We start from the raw sequence: 27,105 nt of genomic DNA on the forward strand, positions 1-27,105 counted from the left end.
TTGAGAAAATCTTAATACCTGGGTGTACGTGTCTGAACCACCACCCCAATTCCTTGAGACTTACATAAACCAAGGAATGTAAATACAACCAATAACCCATCATTTCGACGTGTAGGTTTCAAAACAGTTAATAAATCAATAAGACTGTGCATCCGATAGACCACAGAAAGAATTATGACCTGTCTGGAGGTAGGGTGATTAGAGTGATATGTTTGCTCTTAGGCGATGAGTAACCTGGAGGACTTCAAGATTCCCGCTGTCCAGTAGGGGGTCTATCTTCTACTTAGGTTTCCACAGCTCCAAAACACAAGAGTCAGAGTCCATTGGAGAGGTGGCAGAGCACACAGAACAGGCTGTAGGAGTGGGCTGCGCCAGCCCTGTGAATCCTTCTCAGAGGCTCCAGGTCCATCAGGCTGTCGTGCCCACGTCAGAGGTGTCAGCTACAAACTGGCTCTGCCGGGGCACTCGCCACCGCTTCTTAAGACAAGGGGAAAAAATTAAAAAGACACGCACTGGCTGCAGCTGCCGCCCAAGCCCCCCCCCAACACCCGCCAGAAAGGAAGTTTCAGGGGAAAGCAAGAAAGGAGGCCTCTGTGCGGGAGCAGGGGTCAGAGAGTTAGACTACTTTATGAGCCCAATTCTTGTATGTCCAGCATATCTAGAAAAGTAACCAAATCCTTCATGTGATGATTGCTCCTCGTGCTTGGCAAAAGCCACAGACGTAAAATCGAAAAGATACGTGCTCGGCTGCATGTCTCCCACCTCACCAGAAATCCACATTGACACTCGCCTTTCTCCCCTGCCTCTTCGGGGCAGTTTCTCTAAGCTATGCTTAGGGGCTATCTCCTGGGTCCACAGTCCCTCATATTGTCCCAGATGAAAACTTGCAACTCTCACGCTGTGCTTTTTATTTTAAGTTGAAGAGGGCCAGATGAACCAAGTTCAAACACACCAGCTTGCCCTGCTCTAGCCTAAGGGCCTGGCGCAGCCTCTGCGGACGAAAGGCCCCAGAGCACTGGCTTGAGCGGTCCCAGCTCATTGGCCCAGGTCAGGTCAAAAGGGGCTTGGCTGGCCGCGCCCCCTCGCTGAGCCACGCGGGCAGCACCCTTGCCCGGCTTGCTTGCTGAGGCCAAGGCAAGGAGAGGCAATTTGAGATTGGGTGGGGGATGGGGGGCCTGTGACTTCCCTTCACTGGCCGAAAGAGCCTAGAAAGCCTCGGGCTGTGGGGGGAGGTGGGAGAGAAGTGACTGCTTGGGCCCTGGGGGAGGCCAGGAGTTTCTACCGGAGCTGAGCTGGGTGCCTCTCCCGACTGCCACCCCCTGAGCGACGGGATAGCACAGCCCTGGCCAAAACCGGGCAGGCACAAACGTGTCCTTGGCACACACAAACCCGTAGTCGTATATGGAGGAGAGCCGGTGTTTCAAGGGTGAGTACTGGCTTGGGTCTTACGTGTGTCCCACAATGGACAGTGGTCCGAGCGAGCGCCAGCGGGTCCCTTTCTGTTCTGCGAAACACAAGATCCCTCACACCGCCAGCACAAAGGGGTCCGCCTTATCATAATGAAACATCCGTGCCCTCTTTTAGCTCTACCCGGACGCGAGGAGAGTATGAAGTCCGCATCCCTCAAGAGTGCGGATCCTCTCGCCGGTCAGCCCGTCCCCCTCTCTGAGTCACCAGGAGGGATGCATGGTGGGTCCAGGGACACAGGTTCAGGAATGTACTAGAGGCGTAGTGGGGTCCCAGCAGGGCCGGTCTTTGACTCCTTTCTGAAAAACCAGGGCGACCTGGGTCACAGCAAAGCTGATCCTTGGCCAGGATCCTCCCATGACGCCTCACCCCCAGAACATCGGGCCAGTGGGGGCTCCAGGGGGTAGACTTGCTCCCAGCCTCACGCCGGTGTCTTGACAATCCATGATTTGTAAAATAATTGTGTTGGAGGAGTTGATTTAGTGGTGTGAGTTTCTGTGGCGCAGCAAAGTCAACAGTTACGCAATACACATGTAATCCAGCCTCCTACGATTCCTGTTCGCATAATTAGTCATTATGGGGTGTCAGGTAGAGCTTCCTGGCTAACGAAGTACGCCTTATTCAGTTCACTCAGTCGTGCCTGACTCCTTGGTTGACCCCATGGACTGCAGCACGCCAGCTCCCCTGTCGCATCACCAAAACGTCCCTGGAAAGCTTATTCAAGACCATGTCCATGAGCCGGGAGCCATCCAACCACTCATCCTCTGTTCGTCCCTCCCTCCTCCTTCATCTTTCCCAGCAACCCCTAGAGAAGGGAATGGCAAACCACATTCTAATTCTTATGCCTGAGAATCCCATGAACAGTACGGAAAGTCCCCTATTATTTCTAAATATAAGAGGCCAAGGTCAGCCCCAATCTCACGCAATTTATCACCCCTCCGCCGGCCGATGGTGAAGTCATGTTTTTTTCACATCTGCGACTCTATTGTTTTGTAAACAATTCATTAAACTTTAGATTCTGAACACATAGTGGCAAGCCCACAGCAAACAGCTCAATGGTGAAAACTGAAAGCATTTCTCTAATATCAAAACAAGACCGAGGATGCACTCACCCGTTTTACTCAAGCACAGCCTGAACGCTCCATGGCAATCAGAGAAGAAGAAAGAAATTAAGGAATCCAAATGTGAACAGAAGAAGTAAGAACTCCACTCTTTGCAACAGACATGACACTTATAGCCCAGAAAATCCTAGAGATGCACCTGATAACATTAGAGCTCATCAGTGAATTGGTGCAGATACAAAATTAATACACAGAAACCTGCATACCATAACTGACAACAAAAAGATTAGAGAGAATTAAGGAATAACCACCCACGGCCCATGAAAAGAGTAAAATACCTGAAATAAAAGTCACCTAAAGAGGCAAAAGACCTGTACTCAGAAAACATAAAAACGACAAAGAAATCAGACGAACAGAGAGAGAGAGATTACCGCACGCTCTTGGATGAGAAGAAATCCAATAGTGTTGACAATGACTATACTACCCAGAGAAACACATACAGATTAAGACGGTCACGGCAAATCCATTCAACTCGTGTCTATGGGGGGATTGGGACGCCCCTGCCCTCAGCCTGTGCTCTCACCAGGGAGTCAGGCTGCTGCCAACTCCACAGACAAAAGAAGCGGCTTCCTCTCCGGGGCACTTCGCTCTTCGGGCGGTGAAGGCCCCCTCCCCCCTATTATTCCATTCCCAGCCCTTGCCGCCTGGTGGGAAGACAGTATCCAACACGCAACTTGCTTAGCGAACCTGCCTTCCAAGGCTCCTGCTGCTTAGCACGGGTGCCCTGTCCTGTCATCTGCTAAAGGGAGGGTGCTGAAGCCCCTCTGTGAGCAGACGCCAGCCTGGGGCAGTGACCCACGTCCTCCAGCGCAGCTGCAGGTGGGGCTGGGCGGGCCTCCCAGGGAGGGGTTTTTGTGCCAGCCTGTGTCACTGTGTGCTGTTTTCGGCAGCGGGACCACACTGACCGTCCTGGGTGAGTCTCCCTCCTCCCTTCTCTCCCTCTTCTTTCCCCGAGGTATGGACACTTTTCTGTCACTCTGCTTTTTTGTGCCCAGTGTCAGCCTGTGGTCAAGCCTTCACCCAGAACTCTCCTCTGGGGCCCTCCCTCTTCCCGTTCCCTCACCCCAGGCTTGTACTACTTGGCACTGAGGTCCCACCAGAGCCTCCCCTCTGACCCCAGAGGCAGGGGAATGAGCAGGCTGACCTACAGACTTGTCTGTCTGGCTCCGGGACCTCGCTCTCTGCTGTCCCATCAACCCCCAGTCTGGGTTCTATGCCACCCAGCTTTGTCTCTGACGGTCACTTGAGCCCCATCTCATGGCAAAGAGGGAACTGGATTGCAGATGAGGGACCGTGGGCAGACATCAGAGGGACACAGAACCCTCAAGGCTGGGGACCAGAGTCAGAGGGCCAGGAAGGCTGGGGACCTTGGGTCTAGGGATCCGGGTCAGGGACTCGGCAGAGGTGGAGGGGCTCCATCAGGCCTCCTTGGGGCTGCCGTGCAGATCCTGGGCTGGCCAGGGACCCAGGGAAAGTGCAAGAGGGAAGACGGGGGAGGAGAAGGTGCTGAACACAGAACTGGGGAAAGAGATAGGAGGTCAGGATGCAGGGGACACGGACTCCTGAGTCTGCAGACAACACTCCTCAGAAGCAGGAGTCCCTGAGGAAGCAGAGAGACAGGTACCAGGGTAGGAAACCTCCAGGCCCAAGAAGAATCAGAGAGGAACCTGAGCTCAGATCTGCGGATGGGGGACCGAGGACAGGCAGACAGGCTCCCCCTCGACCAGCACAGAGGCTCCAAGGGACACAGACTTGGAGACCAACGGACGCCTTCGGGCAACGGCTCGAACACACATGTCAGCTCAAAATATACCTGGACTGACTCACAGGAGGCCAGGGAGGCCACATCATCCACTCAGGGGACAGACTGCCAGCCCCAGGCAGACCCCCGTCAACCATCAGACGGGCAGGCAAGGAGAGTGAGGGTCAGATGTCTGTGTGGGAAACCAAGAACCAGGGGGTCTCAGGACAGCGCTGGCAGGGGTCCAGGCTCAGGCTTTCTCAGGAAGATGGGGAGGTGCCTGAGAAAACCCCACCCACCTTCCCTGGCACAGGCCCTCTGGCTCACAGTGATGCCTGGACTCGGGGTCCTGCTGGGCTCTCAAAGGATCCTGTGTCCCCCTGTGACACAGACTCAGGGGCTCCCATGACGGGCACCAGACCTCTGATTGAGTGATCTTCTTCCCCTCGCCCACTTTGCAGGTCAGCCCAAGTCCCCACCCTCGTCACCCTGTTCCCGCCCTCCACGGAGGAGCTCAACGGCAACAAGGCCACCCTGGTGTGTCTCATCAGCGACTTCTACCCGGGTAGCGTGACCGTGGTCTGGAAGGCAGACGGCAGCACCATCACCCGCAACGTGGAGACCACCCGGGCCTCCAAACAGAGCAACAGCAAGTACGCGGCCAGCAGCTACCTGAGCCTGACGAGCAGCGACTGGAAATCGAAAGGCAGTTACAGCTGCGAGGTCACGCACGAGGGGAGCACCGTGACGAAGACAGTGAAGCCCTCAGAGTGTTCTTAGGGCCCTGGACCCCCACCCTCGGGGGCCCTCTGGCCCACACCCCCTCCCCCACCTCTCCATGGACCCCTGAGCCCCTACCCAGGTCGCCTCACACCAGGGGCCTCTCCTCCCTCCCTGTTCCTGCTTCTCCTGAATAAAGACCTTCTCATTTATCAGCCGACATGTCTGAAGTGCTTTCTGGGTCTGGCCGAGTGTTGGATTAGGGGTCAGTTCCTTAGGGAAGGGACAAGTGTGACCTGAGAGTCCATCCACTTGTCATCACCGCAACCCATCCCCAGGGACCAGGGAGCTCTGAGAGCCAGGGGAGCGATGACCCAGAGCCGGACATTGTCAGAGGCGCAGGCTCCTGGGGGCAGACTTACCGTCCCACAAACCCTGTCCCCCCGGGAAGGGAAAAGGGCCCATGAAAGGGGCAGGGGATGCCTCGGGGGTTGGGGGCTGAGATTGGGAAAAAATGAGGAGGGTTCCAGGTGAGACTGAGCCTCACACAGCAGGCTTGGGGCCCTAGTGGGGAGCGGGGCCTTCCCACAGCAGGACTGTAGGCATCTGAAGCCAGGTTAGGGGTGGACTTAGTTCTGGGGGGCATCTGCAGGGACCAGGTGCCATCTTCCTGTATGGTGGAGGCGGGGGGAGGCGGTCAGGAGAGCCAGGTCAGCAGAAAAGGACACCATCAGGGATAAAGAGGCCATCAGTGACTGCCGCATGGAGAGAGTCCATTGGACTTCAGGAGGAGAGTCAGACCGATGAACCCAGCTCTTGCCAGGCTTAGAGTGTGGGCAGAGTGCTCCTAGAAGGCCGGGCTCTCGGAGGAGTCGCACCCCCGATCCCTGCCCAGGGCGCCTCCCCCATAACCTAGTGGCTCACCTGAGCACACCTGCAGCTGGACACACGGGCTCAGGGCCCGGGGCGAGGGGCCATCTGCTCAGAGCTGCAGCCCCACTGGCTCTGTCGTCCTCAGGACCAGGCCTCGCACCCGTCTGTGCCTCCAGCAGACAGCCGGGTCAGCCCAGGGACGAAGTCCACATGGACAGAGGACTCTGCGGCCTCCCTGCGGCAGAGGAGAGACCCCCCCCCCAGGTCGTCATCCCTGGTACCCCGACCCAAAATCACAGACGAGGAGGTGAGAGAAGCCAGGGTCGCGGTGTTCCATGGCTGCTGCCTGATCCCATTTCCATGAGGGGAAAACTAAGACCTCAAAGGAGAAGGGGACCACCCAGGTCGCCCTCATCTTGATGGCCCTGCTGGACACAATGCCACCGGGTCCCCCACCCAGAGTTGTGCCCGCCCAAATCTAACTCCCCTGTATTGTCATACGTTTTCATCATGAAGAACCGAGGACATGACATGAGAAGGCGTAGGAATAATAATATCCCCCGGTTCTTGTCGCCTGGATCCCAGGTCATCAATTCAGGATGCTGCCAACTCCTGCCCACAACAGAATCCCTCCTCCCCAGTGGGGGCCTCGGCCGCCCATCCCCCACCACGTCATCTCATCTGAAAACATGTCGCTCGTGGCCTGGAAAAAAGAACCTAAGCTGTAACTAAATTATCATGAGCAAACCCAAACAGAAATCGTCCATAATTCCTGAAGCCCGGAAAACAGCTGCTCATGACGTGACTCACAATTGTCATAGAATATTTACTTGGTTGTGTTTTGTTCTCATTCACTTTTTTTTAATGTCTCTTTCTTTCCGGTAATTTTTCATGTTAATAGTGATCAGTTTTTAAAGTCTTCTTATTTTATCGTATTCATTTTTGTGTTGCTGGCTCTTCACTGCTTCCCAAGTTTTTCTCTGGTTGCAGCGAGCACGGCCTGCTCTGTCCTTGCAGTGTGCAGGCTGCTCGTTCCAGTGGCTCCTCCTGTTGCAGAGCTCAGGCTTTGGAGCCCAGGCTCATCAGCTGTGCTGTGAGGACTTAGGCACCCCGAGACCTGTGGGACCTTCTCAGACCAGGGAAGATCAAACCCACGTCTCCTGCACCGGCAGGCGGATTCTTAACCACTGGACCACTGAGAAAACCCAGTGTTCACTCATGTTTATTGAGCTACGGTTGACTTACAGAGTTGGATTAGTTTCTGCTGCACAACAAAGTGAATCAGATATGTGTATATATACACGCACGTGCACCCCCACTTTGTAGATTTCTTTTCCATCCAGGTCATCACAGAGGACTGACTCGCCTCCTCTGTGCTGTATGGTAGCTTCTCATGAGTCGTCTGCTTTATACACAGACCTTACAGGAGCAGCGTGTGTATGTCAATCTCGATCTTCCAGTTTATCCTCCCCTTCCGGCCCCCTTGGCAACCAGAATTTTGTTTCCTACATCTGTGACTTCACTTCTGTTTTGTAAATCAGTCCCTCTGACCATCTTCTTAGATTCCACATTGAAGCCGTATCGAGAGCTGCTTGTCTTTCGCTGTCTGACTTCACTCAGGATGACAAGCTCCAGGTCCATCCGTGTCTCTGCACATGGCATTGCTTCATGCTTCTTTACGGGTGATCATATTCCCTTGCATGTATGTACCACATCTTCTGTATCCAGTCATCTGTCGGACATTTAAGCTGTTTCCACGCCCCAGCTATTGTAAACAGTGCTGCAATGAACGCTGGAGTTCACGTGTCTCTTTGAATGGTGGTTTTCTCGGGGTGGGATTGCTGGATCACATCCGGTACGTTAAGCAGCCTTGATGCTCTTCTCCCTGGGGCCTGCACCAGCTGACGTTCCTGCAAGCAATACAAGAGTGCTCCCTTTTCGTCACAGCCTCTCCAGCATCACTCTTCCTAGACATGTGGATGATGGCCATTCTGACCATTTGGAGGTGTGCTCACTGTAGCTTTGATCTGCATTTCTCTAATACTTAGGGATGTTGAGCATCTTTCCATGTGCCTCTTGGTTACTTGTGTTTTGGGCGCTGTTTGACTTGGTGTATTTTGTGTTCTTTCCAAGAGGCTTGGAAAGCCTTGAGCCTTTGATTGGTGGGTGTGTCTAGGGCCTGGTGGGTCCTCAGTCTCTCCCAAATGGCTCTGGCTTTTTCTAGCTAGAAGAGGCTGCAAGAGTGCACCTGCTGCTGCTGGACTCCCCAGGGTAGGGGTGCAGCCCCCGGCCCCTCCACCTCAAGCTGTATCTGGGAAGTGCTCACTGCTCTACGTGCCTGCAAAGTGGTGCTAGCTAGAAAGGTCTGGCAGGGTTCTGGGGGATATTTTGGCCAGAGGCAATCCTAGGACAGTTGGCCATTTCCCTCCACAGTGCCCTTTCAGGATCATAGGTCATTTAGCCAAGTTATCTTCTTTGGACACTCCAATCCCAGGACCCTCAGGTGGGATGGGAAGCCAGGGGCAATTGTAGTTCCGTCCTTCTTGCTCTAGTGAAGCAGTAAGTGAAAGAAAGGGAAGTCACTCAGTCCCATCTGACTCTTTGCGACTCCATGGAGTGGAGCCTCCCAGGCTCCCCTACCCATGGGATTTTCCGGGCAAAGCTACGGGAGTGGGTCGCCATTTCCTTCTCCAGGAGTGAAAGCAGTAATTGATCCACAAAGGGAGGCCCGTCACACGCTCTTCACGTCTCCAGGAGTGGTTTCGGGTCTTATTTCTGCCCTTTAGTGGAGCACTTTTACAAAATAATGAGTGGTCTCTGCCATCTTCTCAAGGCGAACAGTCCGTCGTGTCGCGGGGAAGTCTAGGGTACATGCAGGCGATGTTTGAATCGCCCTGGTTATACCCTCTTGGTGCTGGAGTTCCCACCTTTGTCCAGGGCAGCCTCCGCTGGTGGCCCCAGGTCCTCCTGCTCAGGCACAGGAGACTCACAACTTCCTGCGTTCTGTGGGGACCGTGTGTTCCAGGCCCATCTGGTGCCTGGCCCGACTCAGGCCTGGGATGGCCCATGTAGCCCAGCAGCCTGATTCTCTTTAAAGAGATGCTGTCTCGGGACCACAGCGAGGGGCTTGCTCACATCTCTGTTCTGAATAAGATGCTCCTAGATGCATCCAAACGTCAGATGAGACCCTGAGGCCAGGACACTGTCCAGTGCTCCCTGCAGACGGAGGCCGGGCTTGGACGGCAACCAGCCCAAGCCCCGCTAGAGATGCCCGTTTGAAGCCGGGAGAACCCCGGGGAACTGGAGATGAGCCTCTGGAGCCCTAGTTAGGGTCAGATGGAAGACGGTCACGGCAAATCCATTCAACTCGTGTCTATGGGGGGATTGGGACGCCCCTGCCCTCAGCCTGTGCTCTCACCAGGGAGTCAGGCTGCTGCCAACTCCACAGACAAAAGAAGCGGCTTCCTCTCCGGGGCACTTCGCTCTTCGGGCGGTGAAGGCCCCCTCCCCCCCTATTATTCCATTCCCAGCCCTTGCCGCCTGGTGGGAAGACAGTATCCAACACGCAACTTGCTTAGCGAACCTGCCTTCCAAGGCTCCTGCTGCTTAGCACGGGTGCCCTGTCCTGTCATCTGCTAAAGGGGAGGGTGCTGAAGCCCCTCTGTGAGCAGACGCCAGCCTGGGGCAGTGACCCACGTCCTCCAGCGCAGCTGCAGGTGGGGCTGGGGCGGGCCTCCCAGGGAGGGGTTTTTGTGCCAGCCTGTGTCACTGTGTGCTGTTTTCGGCAGCGGGACCACACTGACCGTCCTGGGTGAGTCTCCCTCCTCCCTTCTCTCCCTCTTCTTTCCCCGAGGTATGGACACTTTTCTGTCACTCTGCTCTTTTTTGTGCCCAGTGTCAGCCTGTGGTCAAGCCTTCACCCAGAACTCTCCTCTGGGGCCCTCCCCTCTTCCCGTCCCCTCACCCCAGGCTTGTACTACTTGGCACTGAGGTCCCACCAGAGCCTCCCCTCTGACCCCAGAGGCAGGGGAATGAGCAGGCTGACCTACAGACTTGTCTGTCTGGCTCCGGGACCTCGCTCTCTGCTGTCCCATCAACCCCCAGTCTGGGTTCTATGCCACCCAGCTTTGTCTCTGACGGTCACTTGAGCCCCATCTCATGGCAAAGAGGGAACTGGATTGCAGATGAGGGACCGTGGGCAGACATCAGAGGGACACAGAACCCTCAAGGCTGGGGACCAGAGTCAGAGGGCCAGGAAGGGCTGGGGACCTTGGGTCTAGGGATCCGGGTCAGGGACTCGGCAGAGGTGGAGGGGCTCCATCAGGCCTCCTTGGGGCTGCCGTGCAGATCCTGGGCTGGCCAGGGACCCAGGGAAAGTGCAAGAGGGAAGACGGGGGAGGAGAAGGTGCTGAACACAGAACTGGGGAAAGAGATAGGAGGTCAGGATGCAGGGGACACGGACTCCTGAGTCTGCAGACAACACTCCTCAGAAGCAGGAGTCCCTGAGGAAGCAGAGAGACAGGTACCAGGGTAGGAAACCTCCAGGCCCAAGAAGAATCAGAGAGGAACCTGAGCTCAGATCTGCGGATGGGGGGACCGAGGACAGGCAGACAGGCTCCCCCTCGACCAGCACAGAGGCTCCAAGGGACACAGACTTGGAGACCAACGGACGCCTTCGGGCAACGGCTCGAACACACATGTCAGCTCAAAATATACCTGGACTGACTCACAGGAGGCCAGGGAGGCCACATCATCCACTCAGGGGACAGACTGCCAGCCCCAGGCAGACCCCCGTCAACCATCAGACGGGCAGGCAAGGAGAGTGAGGGTCAGATGTCTGTGTGGGAAACCAAGAACCAGGGGGTCTCAGGACAGCGCTGGCAGGGGTCCAGGCTCAGGCTTTCTCAGGAAGATGGGGAGGTGCCTGAGAAAACCCCACCCACCTTCCCTGGCACAGGCCCTCTGGCTCACAGTGATGCCTGGACTCGGGGTCCTGCTGGGCTCTCAAAGGATCCTGTGTCCCCCTGTGACACAGACTCAGGGGCTCCCATGACGGGCACCAGACCTCTGATTGAGTGATCTTCTTCCCCTCGCCCACTTTGCAGGTCAGCCCAAGTCCCCACCCTCGGTCACCCTGTTCCCGCCCTCCACGGAGGAGCTCAACGGCAACAAGGCCACCCTGGTGTGTCTCATCAGCGACTTCTACCCGGGTAGCGTGACCGTGGTCTGGAAGGCAGACGGCAGCACCATCACCCGCAACGTGGAGACCACCCGGGCCTCCAAACAGAGCAACAGCAAGTACGCGGCCAGCAGCTACCTGAGCCTGACGAGCAGCGACTGGAAATCGAAAGGCAGTTACAGCTGCGAGGTCACGCACGAGGGGAGCACCGTGACGAAGACAGTGAAGCCCTCAGAGTGTTCTTAGGGCCCTGGACCCCCACCCTCGGGGGCCCTCTGGCCCACACCCCCTCCCCCACCTCTCCATGGACCCCTGAGCCCCTACCCAGGTCGCCTCACACCAGGGGCCTCTCCTCCCTCCCTGTTCCTGCTTCTCCTGAATAAAGACCTTCTCATTTATCAGCCGACATGTCTGAAGTGCTTTCTGGGTCTGGCCGAGTGTTGGGATTAGGGGTCAGTTCCTTAGGGAAGGGACAAGTGTGACCTGAGAGTCCATCCACTTGTCATCACCGCAACCCATCCCCAGGGACCAGGGAGCTCTGAGAGCCAGGGGAGCGATGACCCAGAGCCGGACATTGTCAGAGGCGCAGGCTCCTGGGGGGCAGACTTACCGTCCCACAAACCCTGTCCCCCCGGGAAGGGAAAAGGGCCCATGAAAGGGGCAGGGGATGCCTCGGGGGTTGGGGGCTGAGATTGGGAAAAAATGAGGAGGGTTCCAGGTGAGACTGAGCCTCACACAGCAGGCTTGGGGCCCTAGTGGGGAGCGGGGCCTTCCCACAGCAGGACTGTAGGCATCTGAAGCCAGGTTAGGGGTGGACTTAGTTCTGGGGGGCATCTGCAGGGACCAGGTGCCATCTTCCTGTATGGTGGAGGCGGGGGGAGGCGGTCAGGAGAGCCAGGTCAGCAGAAAAGGACACCATCAGGGATAAAGAGGCCATCAGTGACTGCCGCATGGAGAGAGTCCATTGGACTTCAGGAGGAGAGTCAGACCGATGAACCCAGCTCTTGCCAGGCTTAGAGTGTGGGCAGAGTGCTCCTAGAAGGCCGGGCTCTCGGAGGAGTCGCACCCCCGATCCCTGCCCAGGGCGCCTCCCCCATAACCTAGTGGCTCACCTGAGCACACCTGCAGCTGGACACACGGGCTCAGGGCCCGGGGCGAGGGGCCATCTGCTCAGAGCTGCAGCCCCACTGGCTCTGTCGTCCTCAGGACCAGGCCTCGCACCCGTCTGTGCCTCCAGCAGACAGCCGGGTCAGCCCAGGGACGAAGTCCACATGGACAGAGGACTCTGCGGCCTCCCTGCGGCAGAGGAGAGACCCCCCCCCCAGGTCGTCATCCCTGGTACCCCGACCCAAAATCACAGACGAGGAGGTGAGAGAAGCCAGGGTCGCGGTGTTCCATGGCTGCTGCCTGATCCCATTTCCATGAGGGGAAAACTAAGACCTCAAAGGAGAAGGGGACCACCCAGGTCGCCCTCATCTTGATGGCCCTGCTGGACACAATGCCACCGGGTCCCCCACCCAGAGTTGTGCCCGCCCAAATCTAACTCCCCTGTATTGTCATACGTTTTCATCATGAAGAACCGAGGACATGACATGAGAAGGCGTAGGAATAATAATATCCCCCGGTTCTTGTCGCCTGGATCCCAGGTCATCAATTCAGGATGCTGCCAACTCCTGCCCACAACAGAATCCCTCCTCCCCAGTGGGGGCCTCGGCCGCCCATCCCCCACCACGTCATCTCATCTGAAAACATGTCGCTCGTGGCCTGGAAAAAAAGAACCTAAGCTGTAACTAAATTATCATGAGCAAACCCAAACAGAAATCGTCCATAATTCCTGAAGCCCGGAAAACAGCTGCTCATGACGTGACTCACAATTGTCATAGAATATTTACTTGGTTGTGTTTTGTTCTCATTCACTTTTTTTTAATGTCTCTTTCTTTCCGGTAATTTTTCATGTTAATAGTGATCAGTTTTTAAAGTCTTCTTATTTTATCGTATTCATTTTTGTGTTGCTGGCTCTTCACTGCTTCCCAAGTTTTTCTCTGGTTGCAGCGAGCACGGCCTGCTCTGTCCTTGCAGTGTGCAGGCTGCTCGTTCCAGTGGCTCCTCCTGTTGCAGAGCTCAGGCTTTGGAGCCCAGGCTCATCAGCTGTGCTGTGAGGACTTAGGCACCCCGAGACCTGTGGGACCTTCTCAGACCAGGGAAGATCAAACCCACGTCTCCTGCACCGGCAGGCGGATTCTTAACCACTGGACCACTGAGAAAACCCAGTGTTCACTCATTTTTATTGAGCTACGGTTGACTTACAGAGTTGGATTAGTTTCTGCTGCACAACAAAGTGAATCAGATATGTATATATATATACATGCACGTGCACCCCCACTTTGTAGATTCCTTTTCCATCCAGGTCATCACAGAGGACTGCCTCGCCTCCTCTGTGCTGTATGGTAGCTTCTCATGAGTCGTCTGCTTTATACACAGACCTTACAAGAGCAGCGTGTGTATGTCAATCTCGATCTTCCAGTTTATCTCTCCCTTTCCGTCCCCCTTGGCAACCAGAATTTTGTTTCCTACATCTGTGACTTCATTTCTGTTTTGTAAATCAGTCCCTCTGACCATCTTCTTAGATTCCACATTTAGCTGTATTGAGAGCTGCTTGTCCTTCGCTGTCTGACTTCACTCAGGATGACAAGCTCCAGGTCCATCCGTGTCTCTGCACATGGCATTGCTTCATGCTTCTTTACGGGTGATCATATTCCCTTGCATGTATGTACCACATCTTCTGTATCCAGTCATCTGTCGCCGGACATTTAAGCTGTTTCCACGCCCCAGCTATTGTAAACAGTGCTGCAATGAACGCTGGAGTTCACGTGTCTCTTTGAATGGTGGTTTTCTCGGGGTGTATGCCCAGTGCTGGGATTGCTGGATCACATCCGGTACGTTAAGCAGCCTTCATGCTCTTCTCCCTGGGGCCTGCACCAGTTGATATTCCTGCAAGCAATACAAGAGTGCTCCCTTTTCGTCACAGCCTCTCCAGCATCACTCTTCGTAGACATGTGGATGATGGCCATTCTGACCATTTGGAGGTGTGCTCACTGTAGCTTTGATCTGCATTTCTCTAATACTTAGGGATGTTGAGCATCTTTCCATGTGCCTCTTGGTTACTTGTGTTTTGGGCGCTGTTTGACTTGGTGTATTTTGTGTTCTTTCCAAGAGGCTTGGAAAGCCTTGAGCCTTTGATTGGTGGGTGTGTCTAGGGCCTGGTGGGTCCTCAGTCTCTCCCAAATGGCTCTGGCTTTTCCTAGCTAGAAGAGGCTGCAAGAGTGCGCCTGCTGCTGCTGGACTCCCCAGGGTAGGGGTGCAGCCCCCGGCCCCTCCACCTCAAGCTGTATCTGGGAAGTGCTCACTGCTCTACGTGCCTGCAAAGTAGTTCTAGCTAGAAAGGGCTGGCAGGGTTCTGGGGGATATTTTGGCCAGAGGCAATCCTAGGACAGTTGGCCATTTCCCTCCACAGTGCCCTTTCGGGATCATAGGTCATTTAGCCAAGTTATCTTCCGTGGAAGCTCCAATCCCAGGTCCCTCAGGTGGGATGGGAAGCCAGGGGCAATTGTAGTTCCGTCCTCCTTGCTCTAGTGAAGCAGTAAGTGAAAGAAAGGGAAGTCGCTCAGTCCTGTCTGACTCTTTGCGACTCCATGGAGTGGAGCCTCCCAGGCTCCCCTACCCATGGGATTTTCCGGGCAAAGCTACGGGAGTGGGTCGCCATTTCCTTCTCCAGGAGTGAAAGCAGTAATTGCTCCACAAAGGGAGGCCCTTCAGACGCTCTTCACGTCTCCAGGAGTGGTTTCGGGTCTTATTTCTGCCCTTTAGTGGAGCACTTTTACAAAATAATGAGTGGTCTCTGCCACCTTCTGAAGGAGAACAGTCCGTCGTGTCGCAGGGAAGTCTAGGGTACATGCAGGTGATGTTTGAATCGCCCTGGTTATACCCTCTTGGTGCTGGAGTTCCCACCTTTGTCCAGGGCAGCCTCTGCTCATGGCCCCAGGTCTTACCGCTCAGGCACAGGAGACCTCACAACTTATTGCATTCTGTGGGGACTGTGTGTTCCAGGCCCATCTGGTGCCTGGCCCGACTCAGGCCTGGGATGGCCCATGTAGCCCAGCAGCCTGATTCTCTTTAAAGCGATGCTGTCTGTCTCAGGACCACAGTGAGGGGCTTGCTCACATCTCTGTTCTGAATAAGATGCTCCCAGATGCACCCAAACATCAGATGAAACCCTGAGGGCTGGCCAGGACACTGTCCAGTCCTCCCAGTAGACGGAGGCCGGACTTGGATTGCAACCAGCCCAAGCCTCACTACAGGTGCCCATTTGAAGCCGGGAGAACACCAGGGAACTGGGGGTGAGCCCCTGGAGCCCCAGTTAGGGTCAGATGGAAGATGTTCACGGCAAATCCATTCCAGCCCTGTCCGTGGGGGGATGGGGACGCCCCTGCCCTCAGCCTGTACTCTCACCACAGGGTCAGGCTGCTGCCAACTCCACAGAGAAGAGAAGCGGCTTTCTCCTCCGGGGCACTTCGCTCTTGGGTTTGTGAAGGCCCCCGCCCCCCCCACTATTCCATTCCCACCCCTGGCTGCCTGGTGGGAAGACGGGCATCCAACACGCAAACCTGCTTAGGGAACCTGCCTTCCAAGGCTCCTGCTGCTTAGCACGGGGTTCCCTGTCCTGTCATCTGCTGTGGGGGAGGCTGATGAAGCCCCTATGTGAGCAGACGCCAGCCTGGGGTGGTGATCCACGTTCTCCAGCACAGCTGCAGGTGGGGGCTGCGGCGGGCCTCCCAGGAGGGGTTTTTGTGCCAGCCTATGTCACTGTGTCCTATTTTCATTGGCAGGACCAGGCTGACTGTCCTGGGTGAGTCTCCCTCCTCCTTTCTCTCCCTCTTCTTTCCCCCAGGTTTGGACACTTTTCTGTCACTTTGCTCTTTTCTGTGCTCAGTTTCAACCTGTGGTCAACCCTTCAACCAGGACCCACCTCTGGGGCCCTGACCTCTTCCCCTCCCCTGACCCCAGACCTCTCCTACTTGTCTGAGGTCCCAACAGAGCCTCCCCTCTGACCCCAGAGGCAGGGGAATGAGCAGGCTGACCTACGGACTTGTCTGTCTGGCTCCCAGACCTCACTCTCCTCTGTCCCCCCAACCCCCAGTCTGGGCTCTATGCTGACCCAACTTTGTCTCTGAGGGTCACTTGGGGTCCCCATCTCATGGGGAAGCAGGAACTGGACTACAGATGAGGGACCCTAGGGAGACATCAGAGGGACGCAGAACCGTCAGAGCTGGGGACCAGAGTCAGAGGGCCAGGACAGGCTGGGGACCTTGGGTCTAGGGATCCGGGTCAGGGACTCGGCAGAGGTGGAAGGGCTCCCCAAGGCCTCCATGGGGCGGACCTGCAGATCCTGGGCCAGCCAGGGACCCAGGGAAAGTGCAAGGGGAAGACGGGGGAGGAGAAGGTGCTGAACTCAGAACCGGGGAAAGAGATAGGAGGTCAGGATGCAGGGGACACGGACTCCTGAGTCTGAAGGACACACTCCTCAGAGGCAGGAGTCCCTGAAGAAGCAGAGAGACAGGTACTAGGGTAGGAAATCTCCACCCAAGAAGACTCAGAGAGGAACCTGAGCTCAGATCTGCGGATGGGGGGACCGAGGACAGGCAGACAGGCTCCCCCTCGACCAGCACAGAGGCTCCAAGGGACACAGACTTGGAGACCAACGGACGCCTTCGGGCAACGGCTCGAACACACATGTCAGCTCAAAATATACCTGGACTGACCCACAGGAGGCCAGGGAGGCCACATCACCTACTCGGGACAGACTGCCAGCCCCAGGCAGACCCCATCAACCGTCAGACGGGAAGGCAAGGAGAGTGAGGGTCAGATGTCTGTGTGGGAAACCAAGAGCCAGGGGGACTCAGGACAGCGCTGGCAGGGGTCCAGGCTCAGGCTTTCCCAGGAAGATGGGGAGGTGCCTGAGAAAACCCCACCCACCTTCCCTGGCACAGGCCCTCTGGCTCACAGTGGTGCCTGGACTCGGGGTCCTGCTGGGCTCTCAAAGGATCCTGTGTCCCCCTGTGACACAGACTCAGGGGCTCCCATGACGGGCACCAGACCTCTGATTGTGGTCTTCTTCCCCTCGCCCACTTTGCAGGTCAGCCCAAGTCCACACCCTCGGTCACCCTGTTCCCGCCCTCCAAGGAGGAGCTCAGCACCAACAAGGCCACCCTGGTGTGTCTCATCAGCGACTTCTACCCGGGTAGCGTGACCGTGGTCTAGAAGGCAGACGGCAGCACCATCACCCACAACGTGGAGACCACCCGGGCCTCCAAACAGAGCAACAGCAAGTACGCGGCCAGCAGCTACCTGAGCCTGATGGGCAGCGACTGGAAATCGAAAGGCAGTTACAGCTGCGAGGTCACGCACGAGGGGAGCACCGTGACGAAGACAGTGAAGCCTCAGAGTGTTCTTAGGGCCCTGGGCCCCCACCCCGGAAAGTTCTACCCTCCCACCCTGGTTCCCCCTAGCCCTTCCTCCTGCACACAATCAGCTCTTAATAAAATGTCCTCATTGTCATTCAGAAATGAATGCTCTCTGCTCATTTTTGTTGATACATTTGGTGCCCTGAGCTCAGTTATCTTCAAAGGAAACAAATCCTCTTAGCCTTTGGGAATCAGGAGAGAGGGTGGAAGCTTGGGGGTTTGGGGAGGGATGATTTCACTGTCATCCAGAATCCCCCAGAGAACATTCTGGAACAGGGGATGGGGCCACTGCAGGAGTGGAAGTCTGTCCACCCTCCCCATCAGCCGCCATGCTTCCTCCTCTGTGTGGACCGTGTCCAGCTCTGATGGTCACGGCAACACACTCTGGTTGCCACGGGCCCAGGGCAGTATCTCGGCTCCCTCCACTGGGTGCTCAGCAATCACATCTGGAAGCTGCTCCTGCTCAAGCGGCCCTCTGTCCACTTAGATGATGACCCCCCTGAAGTCATGCGTGTTTTGGCTGAAACCCCACCCTGGTGATTCCCAGTCGTCACAGCCAAGACTCCCCCCGACTCGACCTTTCCAAGGCCACTACCCTCTGCCCCTCCCCCAGGCCTCCCCCTCACAGTCTTCAGGGGACCGGCAAGCCCCCAACCCTGGTCACTCATCTCACAGTTCCCCCAGGTCGCCCTCCTCCCACTTGCATGTCAGGAGGGTCCCAGCTGACTTCGAGGTCTCTGACCAGCCCAGCTCTGCTCTGCGACCCCTTAGAACTCAGCCCACCACGGAGCCCAGCACCATCTCAGGTCCAAGTGCCCGTTTTGGTTGATGTGTTCCGTGAGCTCAAGCCCAGAATCAGGTTAGGGAGGTCGTGGCGTGTTCATCTCTGACCTTGGGTGCTTTCTTAGGAGCTCAGAATGGGAGCTGAGACACGGATAGGCTGTGCTAGGCACTCCCACGGGACCACACGTGAGCACCGTTAGACACACACACACACACACACACACACACACACGAGTCACTACAAACACGGCCATGTTGGTTGGACGCATCTCTAGGACCAGAGGCGCTTCCAGAATCCGCCATGGCCTCACTCTGCGGAGACCACAGCTCCATCCCCTCCGGGCTGAAAACCGTCTCCTCACCCTCCCACCGGGGTGACCCCCAAAGCTGCTCACGAGGAGCCCCCACCTCCTCCAGGAGAAGTTCCCTGGGACCCGGTGTGACACCCAGCCGTCCCTCCTGCCCCTCCCCCGCCTGGAGATGGCCGGCGCCCCATTTCCCAGGGGTGAACTCACAGGACGGGAGGGGTCGCTCCCCTCACCCGCCCGGAGGGTCAACCAGCCCCTTTGACCAGGAGGGGGGCGGACCTGGGGCTCCGAGTGCAGCTGCAGGCGGGCCCCCGGGGGTGGCGGGGCTGGCGGCAGGGTTTATGCTGGAGGCTGTGTCACTGTGCGTGTTTGCTCGGTGGAGGGACCCAGCTGGCCATCCGGGGTGAGTCTCCCCTTTCCAGCTTTCCGGAGTCAGGAGTGACAAATGGGTAGATTCTTGTGTTTTTCTTACCCATCTGGGGCTGAGGTCTCCGTCACCCTAGGCCTGTAACCCTCCCCCTTTTAGCCTGTTCCCTCTGGGCTTCTTCACGTTTCCTTGAGGGACAGTTTCACTGTCACCCAGCAAAGCCCAGAGAATATCCAGATGGGGCAGGCAATATGGGACGGCAAGCTAGTCCACCCTCTTACCCTGGGCTCCCCGCGGCCTCCGGATAATGTCTGAGCTGCCTCCCTGGATGCTTCACCTTCTGAGACTGTGAGGCAAGAAACCCCCTCCCCAAAAGGGAGGAGACCCGACCCCAGTGCAGATGAACGTGCTGTGTGGGGACCCTGGGAGTAAGTGGGGTCTGGCGGGGACCGTGATCATTGCAGACTGATGCCCCAGGCAGGGTGAGAGGTCATGGCCGCCGACACCAGCAGCTGCAGGGAGCACAGGCCGGGGGCAAGTCATGCAGACAGGACAGGACGTGTGACCCTGAAGAGTCAGAGTGACACGCGGGGGGGGGGGCCCGGAGCTCCCGAGATTAGGGCTTGGGTCCTAACGGGATCCAGGAGGGTCCACGGGCCCACCCCAGCCCTCTCCCTGCACCCAATCAACTTGCAATAAAACGTCCTCATTGTCATTCAGAAACCCTGCTCTCTGCTCATGTTTTTCCTTGTCCCGTATTTAATCGTCAACCTCTCCAGGATTCTGGAACTGGGGTGGGGAAACCCAGGCACCAAGGAGGAAAATACCCCTAGGGGTGCAGCTTACAGTGTCGGGGTGGGGGAGCGTCTCTGGGAGACTGGTTGGGACCCACCCCCACCCGCCCTCTCCTCCTCCAGCTCAGGGCCTTGCCCACCCCGCCACCTTCCTGGACTGGTGCCGTCCAGATGAGCCCTCCCTCCCTGCCCTGCTCGAGACCCTCTAGACGGCGACCCCGCCACCGCCACCACTGTGTCATCTCTTTCCTGCCCTGGCCCTGCCCCTGGAACGCCCCCCTCCCTCGCTGCCCAGTTCATCTCCTGCCCACCCCCACGTCTTCCTTGTCACCCCCGAGGCCTGGACCACCCACGGGGGCCAGGCCACTGCAGCACTGTCAGCGTCCTAGGCTCTTAAATCTAGGGTGCGTCTCAGCTCTCCACCCCACGACAGGTTCAGGGGTGCAAGAGGCTGGAAGGAAGCCAGGAAGGAAAACGGTTGCATGAAAGACCCACCTGGAGGAGGCTTGAGCCCGCGACAGAGATGAGCTCTGAGCTCCTAAGGAAGGCGGCAAGAGGTGCCTCGGAATCTCCGAGATTCGCAACAAAGCCTTCGCTGGAGGGAAGCTAGTGTCTCTGTGCCGAAGCCAGGCACCTTGTACCGCAGTTAAAAGTGAGGTCATGTTTTACTGGAGACCTCAGCCCTGCCGGGAGCCAGGCTCTGACACACACACACACAGGTGATGGTCCGGCAGCCTCGGGACAGGGCGAAGACCATGAGCTGGCACGGCTGCCCCTGCACAGGGAGCCGACCATGTTCCTGTCTCGGGTTCCATCTGGGGCCGGGCGACGGCTACATAGTAACGGTCCCTGGGTTTGGCCCCTGGGAGGTGCACCAGGTAAGCTCCTGCCTCTGGACGCAGGGTGGACCCTTGGAACAAAAACCCACCACCCTGCACACACAGCACACCTAAGGCCTCTCCCACCCCTGCCTGAGATCCCTTGGGTGTCTCCGGGCCCCCAAGCTGTCCCCCAACTCACCACCCACCTCTGCCAGGTGGGAGCAAAGAGGAGAGGGCTGCTCTCCAAGGCCTGAGGCCCAGGAAGGCGCCTGCCACCTCCCCGGGGCTTGTCCACTGGCCACTTGCTCCCTTCCACTATGACGTCAGGACTCACTCCCTCTGTGAGGCCCCCAGGGTCTGGGGGATCCAGGGACTCTGACGACGAGGGGTGTGATGGGCCCCAAAGAAGCCTTCCATGCTGGGGCCCTGGGCGGTGCCCCCCTCCCGCTGCACTTGGGGGCTAGAAAGGTAGGCTGCGGTCAGGGCTCGGGGTGTCCCTTGGTGGCTCTGTCCCTTGGCTCTTGCATTAGCGGCTATAATGAGTCACCCAAACACAGGCTTTAAGCAATCAATACACATTTATTCTTACAGGTCAGGGGGCAGAAGTACAAAATGAGTCCTACAGGAGAAGTTCAAGGCATCTCAGGCTGAGCTCCTTCCGGGGGTTTTTTCCAGCCTCTGCTGTTTGTTGTTCAGTCGCTCAGTTGTGCCCGACTCTTTGCAAACCCATGAACTGCAGCAGGACAGGCCCCCCTGTCCTTCACCATCTCCTGGAGTTTGATCAAATTCATGTCCATTGAGTCGGTGATGCCGTCTAACCATCTCATCCTCTGTCGTCCCCTTCTCCTCCTGCCCTCAATCTTTCCCAGCGTCAGGGTCTTTTCCAATGAGTCAGTTCTTTGCATCAGGTGGCCAAAGTATTGGAGCTTCAGCATCAGTCCTTCCAATGAATATCCAGGCTTGATTTCCTTTAGGATTGACTGGCTTGATCTCCTTGCTGTCCAACGGACTCTCAAGAGTCTTCTCCAACACCACAACTTGAGAGCATCAGTTCTTTGGCTCTCAGCCTTCTTTGTGGTCCAGCTCTCACATCCCTACATGACTACTGGAAAAACCATGGCACTGACTACACTCATCTTTATCAGCAAAGTGATGTCTCTGCTTTTTAATACACTGTCTAGGTTTGTTACAGCTTTCCTTTCACAGAGCAAGCATCTTTTAATTTCATGGCTGCAGTCACCGGCCACAGTGATTTTGGAGCCCGCCCTAAAAAAAAAAAAATCTATCACTGCTTCCACTTTTTCCCCTTCTATTTGCCATCAAGTGATGGGACCGGATGCCATGATCTTAGATTTTTGAATGTTAAGCTTTAAGCCAGTTTTTTTTACTCTCCTCATTCACCCTCATGAAGAGGCTGTTTAGTTCCTCTTCACTTTCTGCCATTAAAGTGGTATCATCTGCATATCTCAGATTATTGATATTTTTTCCAATAATCTTAATTCCAGCTTGTGATTCATTCAACCCAGAATGTCACATAATGTATTCTGCATATAAGTTAAATAAGCAGGGTGACAATATGCAGCCTTGACGGACTCCTTTCCCAATTTGGAGCCAGTCCATTGTTCCATGTCCGGTTCTAACCGTTGCTTCTTGACCCGCATACAGGTTTCTCAGAAGGCAGGTAAGATGGCCCAGTACTCCCATCTCTTTAATAAGAATTTTCTACAGTTTGTTGTCACCCACACAGTCAAAGGCTTTGGCATAGTCAGTGAAGCAGAAGTATTACATTATGTCCTTTTGGAATTCCCTTGCTTTCTCTATGACCCAATGGATGTTGGCAATTTGATCTCTGGTTCCTCTGCTTTTTCTAAATCCTGCTTGTACATCTGGAAGTTCTCGGTTCACATACTGCTGAAGGCTAGCTTGAAGTAGTAGGAAGCATTACTATGAACAAAGCTAGTGGAGGTGATGGAATTCCAGCTGAACTATTCAAAATCCTCACAGATGATGCTTTTAAAGTGCTGTACTCGAGAAGTGAAAGTTGCTCAGTCGTGTCCGACTGAGCAACCCCATGTCCGACATAGCAACCCCATGTCCGACATAGCAACCCCATGGAATTCTCTAGGCCAGAACACTGGAGTGGGTAGCCTTTCCCTTCTCCGGGGGATCTGCCCAACCCAGGGATTGAACCCGGGTCTCCCGCATTGCAGGTGGCTTCTTTACTAGCTGAGCCACAGGGAAGCCCATACTGCTGCACTCAATATGTCAGCAAATTTGAAAAACTCAGCAGGGGCCACAGGACTGGAAATGGTCAGCTTTCATTGGATTGGTCAGTATCAGTGTCCAATCCCAAAGAAGGGCAACGCCAAAGACTATTCAAACTATCATACAATTGCTCCCGTGCTAGTAAGCTGTGCTCAGAATCCTTCAAGCTGGGCTTCAGCAATCGTGAACCGAGAACCGAGACCTTCCAGCATCCAGATGAGCCCAGTCCTCGGCTCAACCCTCCCCCTCTGCTTCAAAGCCGCAGCAGCTTCTCACCTCTCTCCTTTCCCCTTTGACCTCTGCCCCCATCTCACCCCTCAAGGAGGTGTTATAGCCATGCGTTCCGGGAAACAAACTCACTCAGAAGGACAATGCAGATAGTGGAGCGAAGTTTATTACACCGGCGGGCCCAAGGCAGAGTCTCCTCTTAGCCGAGGACCCCGACCAGCATTTGTGAAAATCTTTAATACCTGTGTGTACGTGTCTGAACTCACCACCCCAATTTCCTTGAGACTTACATAAACCAAGGAAGGGTAAATACAATCGCAATAACCCCATCATTCGAGTGTTAGGTGTTCAAACAGTTAATAATCAATAAGACTGCACTCCGATAGACACAGAAAGAATTTATGACCTGTCTGGAGGTAGGGGTGATTAGAGTATGTTTTCTCTTAGGCGATGAGTAACCTGGATGTGATCTTCAAGATTCCCCTGTCCAGAGGGGGTCTTATCCTTCTACTGAGGTTTCCACAGGCTCTAAACACAGAGTTCAGAGTCCATTGGAGAGGTGGCATGAGCAGCACGAACAGGCCTGAGATGGGCTCCAGGCCCTGTGAATCCCTTCTTCAGAGGCTCCAGGTCCATCAGGGCTGTCGTTGCCCACTTCAGAGGTGTCAGCTACAAACTGGCGCTTGCCGTGGGCACTCGCCACCTGCTTCTACAAGGATTAAAGCACGCACTGCTGCAGCTGCCGACCCTCAACACCCGCCGAAAGGAGTTCAGGGCGGAAAGCAGAAAGGAGGCCCTCTGTGCTGGGAGCAGGGGGTCTTCAGAGAGTTAGACTGACTTTATGAGCCCAATTCTTGTATGTCCTCATATCTAGAAAAGTACCAAATCCTTCATGGTGATGATTGCTCCTCGTGCCTGGCAAAAGCTTCACAAGACTGGTAGAAATCTGAAAAGATACGTGCTCGGCTGCATGTCTTCCCCTTCACCGAAATCACACATACACTCGCCTTTCTCCCCCTGCCTCTTCGGGGCAGTTTCTCAGAGCTATCTTAGGGGCTATCTCCTGGGCCACAGTCCTCATATTGTCCCAGATGAAACTTGCAACTCTCACGCTGTGCTTTTTATTTTTAAGTTGACAGAGGGCAGATTGACCAAGTTCAAACACACCAGGCTTGCCCTGCTCAGCCAAGCGCTGGCGCAGCCTCTGCGGACTGAAGGCCCCAGAGCACTGGCTTGAGCGGTCCCAGCTCATGGCCCCAGGGTCAGGTCAGAAGAGGGGGCTTGGCCTGGCCCTGCCCTGCCTCGCTGAGCCACGCTGGGCAGCACCCTTGGCCCGGGCTTGCTTGCTGAGGCCAAGGCAGGGAGAGGCAATTGAGTTGGGTGGGGGAGGGGGGCTGTGACTTCCTTCACTGCCGGAAAGAGGCCTAGAATAGCCTCGGGCTGTGGGGGGAGGTGGGAGGAGAAGTGACTGCTGGGCCCTGGGGGAGGCCCAGGAGTTTCTACCGAGCTGAGCTGGGTGCCTCTCCCGACTGCCCAACCCCCTGAGAGTCGACGGGAGAGCACAGCCTGGCCAAACCTGGGCAGGGCACACGTGTCCTTCACCCCACAGTGGTCACGAGCCCAGCGTGGTCCCTGCGTCTGGCGGGAAACACAGACCCTCACACCCCGCACAAGGGTCCGGCCGCTTTCAAATAACAGCAGCCGTGCCCTCTGGGCCGGTGACCCGGACGCAGAGAGATGAAGTCCGCATCTCTCAGAGTGCGCTGTCCTCCGCCCGGTCAGGCCCGGGTCCCCTGCTTCTCTGAGGTCACCAGGAGGGATTGCATGTGGGTCTCAGGGACACAGGTTCAGTGATGTGACAGAGGGTAGTGGGTCCCAGCAGGGCCGGTCTTTGGACCCGTTTTTCTGAAAAGCCAGTTGGCGACCTGGGGTCACAGCAAAGCTGATCCTGTTTGGCCAGGAGTCTCCCAGTGACGGCCTCCCCCAGAACATCGGGCCCAGTGGGGGCTCCAGGGGGTAGACTTGCCTCCCAGCTCACGCCCGTGTCTTGACAAGTCCATGATTTGGTAAAATTAATTTGTGTTGGATGGAGTTGATTTAGTGGTGTGTGAGTTTCTGTGGCGCAGCAAAGTCAATCAGTTACGCATACACATGTATCCAGCTCTTCCTACGATTCTGTTCCCATATAGGTCATTATGGGGTGTCAGGTAGAGCTTCCTGTGCTACGCAGTACGGCCTTATTCAGTTCAGCTCAGTCGTGTCCGACTCCTTGTGACCCCATGGACTGCAGCACGCCAGGCTCCCCTGTCCATCACCAACTCCTGGAGCTTATTCAAACTCATGTCCATCGAGCCGGTGATGCCATCCAACCATCTCATCCTCTGTCGTTCCCTCTCCTCCTGCCTTCAGTCTTTCCCAGCACCCCCTAGAGAAGGGAATGGCAAACCACTTCGGTATTCTTGCCCTGAGAACCCCATGAACAGTACGGAAAGTCCTTATTAGTTTTCTATTTTATATATAGCAGTGCACACGTGTCAGCCCCAATCTCGCAATTTATCACCCCCCTCCGCCGCCGATTGGTAGTCATGTTTGTTTTCTACATCTGCGACTCTATTTCTGTTTTGTAAACAAGTTCATTTACACCACTTTTTTAGATTCTGCACATACGTGGCAAGCCCACAGCAAACATGCTCAATGGTGAAAGACTGAAAGCATTTCCTCTAAGATCAAAAACAAGACGAGGATGTCCACTCACTCCGTTTTTACTCAACACAGCCCTGAACGTCCTAGCCATGGCAATCAGAGAAGAGAAAGAAATTAAGGAATCCAAATTGGAAAAGAAGAAGTAAAACTCACTCTTTGCAAATGACATGACACTTATACCCAGAAAATCCTAGAGATGCTACCAGATAACTATTAGAGCTCATCAGTGAATTTGTTGCAGGATACAAAATTAATACACAGAAATCTCCTGCATTCCTATAGACTGACAACAAAAGATCTGAGAGAGAAATTAAGGAAACCATCCCACGGCATGAAAAAGAGTAAAATACCTAGGAATAAAGCTACCTAAAGAGGCAAAAGACCTGTACTCAGAAAACTATAAAATACTGACAAAGGAAATCAGACGACACAGAGAGAGAGAGATACCACGCTCTTGGATGAGAAGAATCAATAGTGTGACAATGACTATACTACCCAGAGAAACATACAGATTCAGTACAACCCCTATCAAATTCCCAATGGCATTTTTCACAGAATCAGAATTAGAACAAAAAGTTTTACAAGTTTCAGGGAAACAAGAAAGATCCTAAAGAGCCAGAGCAATCTTGAGAAAGAAAAATGGAGCTGGAAGAGTCAGGCTCCCTGAGTTCTGACTGTGTATACAAAGCTGGCATGATTTTTAACAGCAGGGGTGTAAATGAACTTGTTCACAAAACAGATGGTGGGGTGGGCTTCCCTGGTGGCTCAGCTGGTAAAGAATCCTCCTGCAACGCAGGAGACCTGGGTTCGATCCCTAGGCTGGGAAGATCCCCTGGAGAAGGGAAAGGCTACCCACTCCAGTATTCTGGCCTGGAAAATTCCAAGGACCATATAGTCCATGGGTTTGCAAAGAGTCGGACACGACTGAGCGACTTCCAATCCTGGAAACGTCCCATTGTGGACGGTGAACTGGGGTTGTCCAAGCTCAGGGTAACCGTTTGCTGAGTGACTGACACTCCTTCTCATGGGTTAAAATGTGGGGCCCAAGGCCAGGACCAGACCCCGCAGTCAGCCAGGCAGACCCTGTGCAGCCCCAGCGAGTGTGTGGCCGCCGTGGAGTTCCTGGCCCCCATGGGCCTCGACTGGAGCCCCTGGAGTGAGCCCATTCCCTCCCAGCCCGTGAGAGGCTGGGTGCAGCCCTAACCATTTCCCAC

General features: G+C 55.5%; 1 protein-coding gene, 1 long non-coding RNA gene and 1 pseudogene across 2 annotated transcripts; all 3 read left to right on the plus strand.

Moving 5' to 3' along the window:
* Window positions 1–11,027: 11,027 nt before the first annotated feature.
* Window positions 11,028–11,505, plus strand: LOC100297192 (Ig heavy chain Mem5-like; the record flags this gene model as incomplete). Its single annotated transcript, NM_001319884.1, is given in 1 exon segment — window positions 11,028–11,505. A coding segment is annotated over 1 exon segment (320 nt), but the record flags the coding sequence as incomplete, so codon positions are not given.
* Window positions 11,506–15,943: 4,438 nt separating this feature from the next.
* Window positions 15,944–17,803, plus strand: LOC112441532 (immunoglobulin lambda constant 1-like; annotated as a pseudogene).
* Window positions 17,804–21,072: 3,269 nt separating this feature from the next.
* On the plus strand, window positions 21,073–24,074 carry LOC132342660 (uncharacterized). Its single transcript, XR_009491129.1, has 2 exons — window positions 21,073–21,163; window positions 23,636–24,074. It is a non-coding gene; the product is annotated as an uncharacterized lncRNA (long non-coding RNA).
* The last annotated feature ends 3,031 nt before the right edge of the window (window positions 24,075–27,105 follow it).

This window comes from Bos taurus, chromosome 17 (assembly GCF_002263795.3).
Source record: "Bos taurus isolate L1 Dominette 01449 registration number 42190680 breed Hereford chromosome 17, ARS-UCD2.0, whole genome shotgun sequence".
Lineage (NCBI taxonomy): Eukaryota > Metazoa > Chordata > Mammalia > Artiodactyla > Bovidae > Bos > Bos taurus.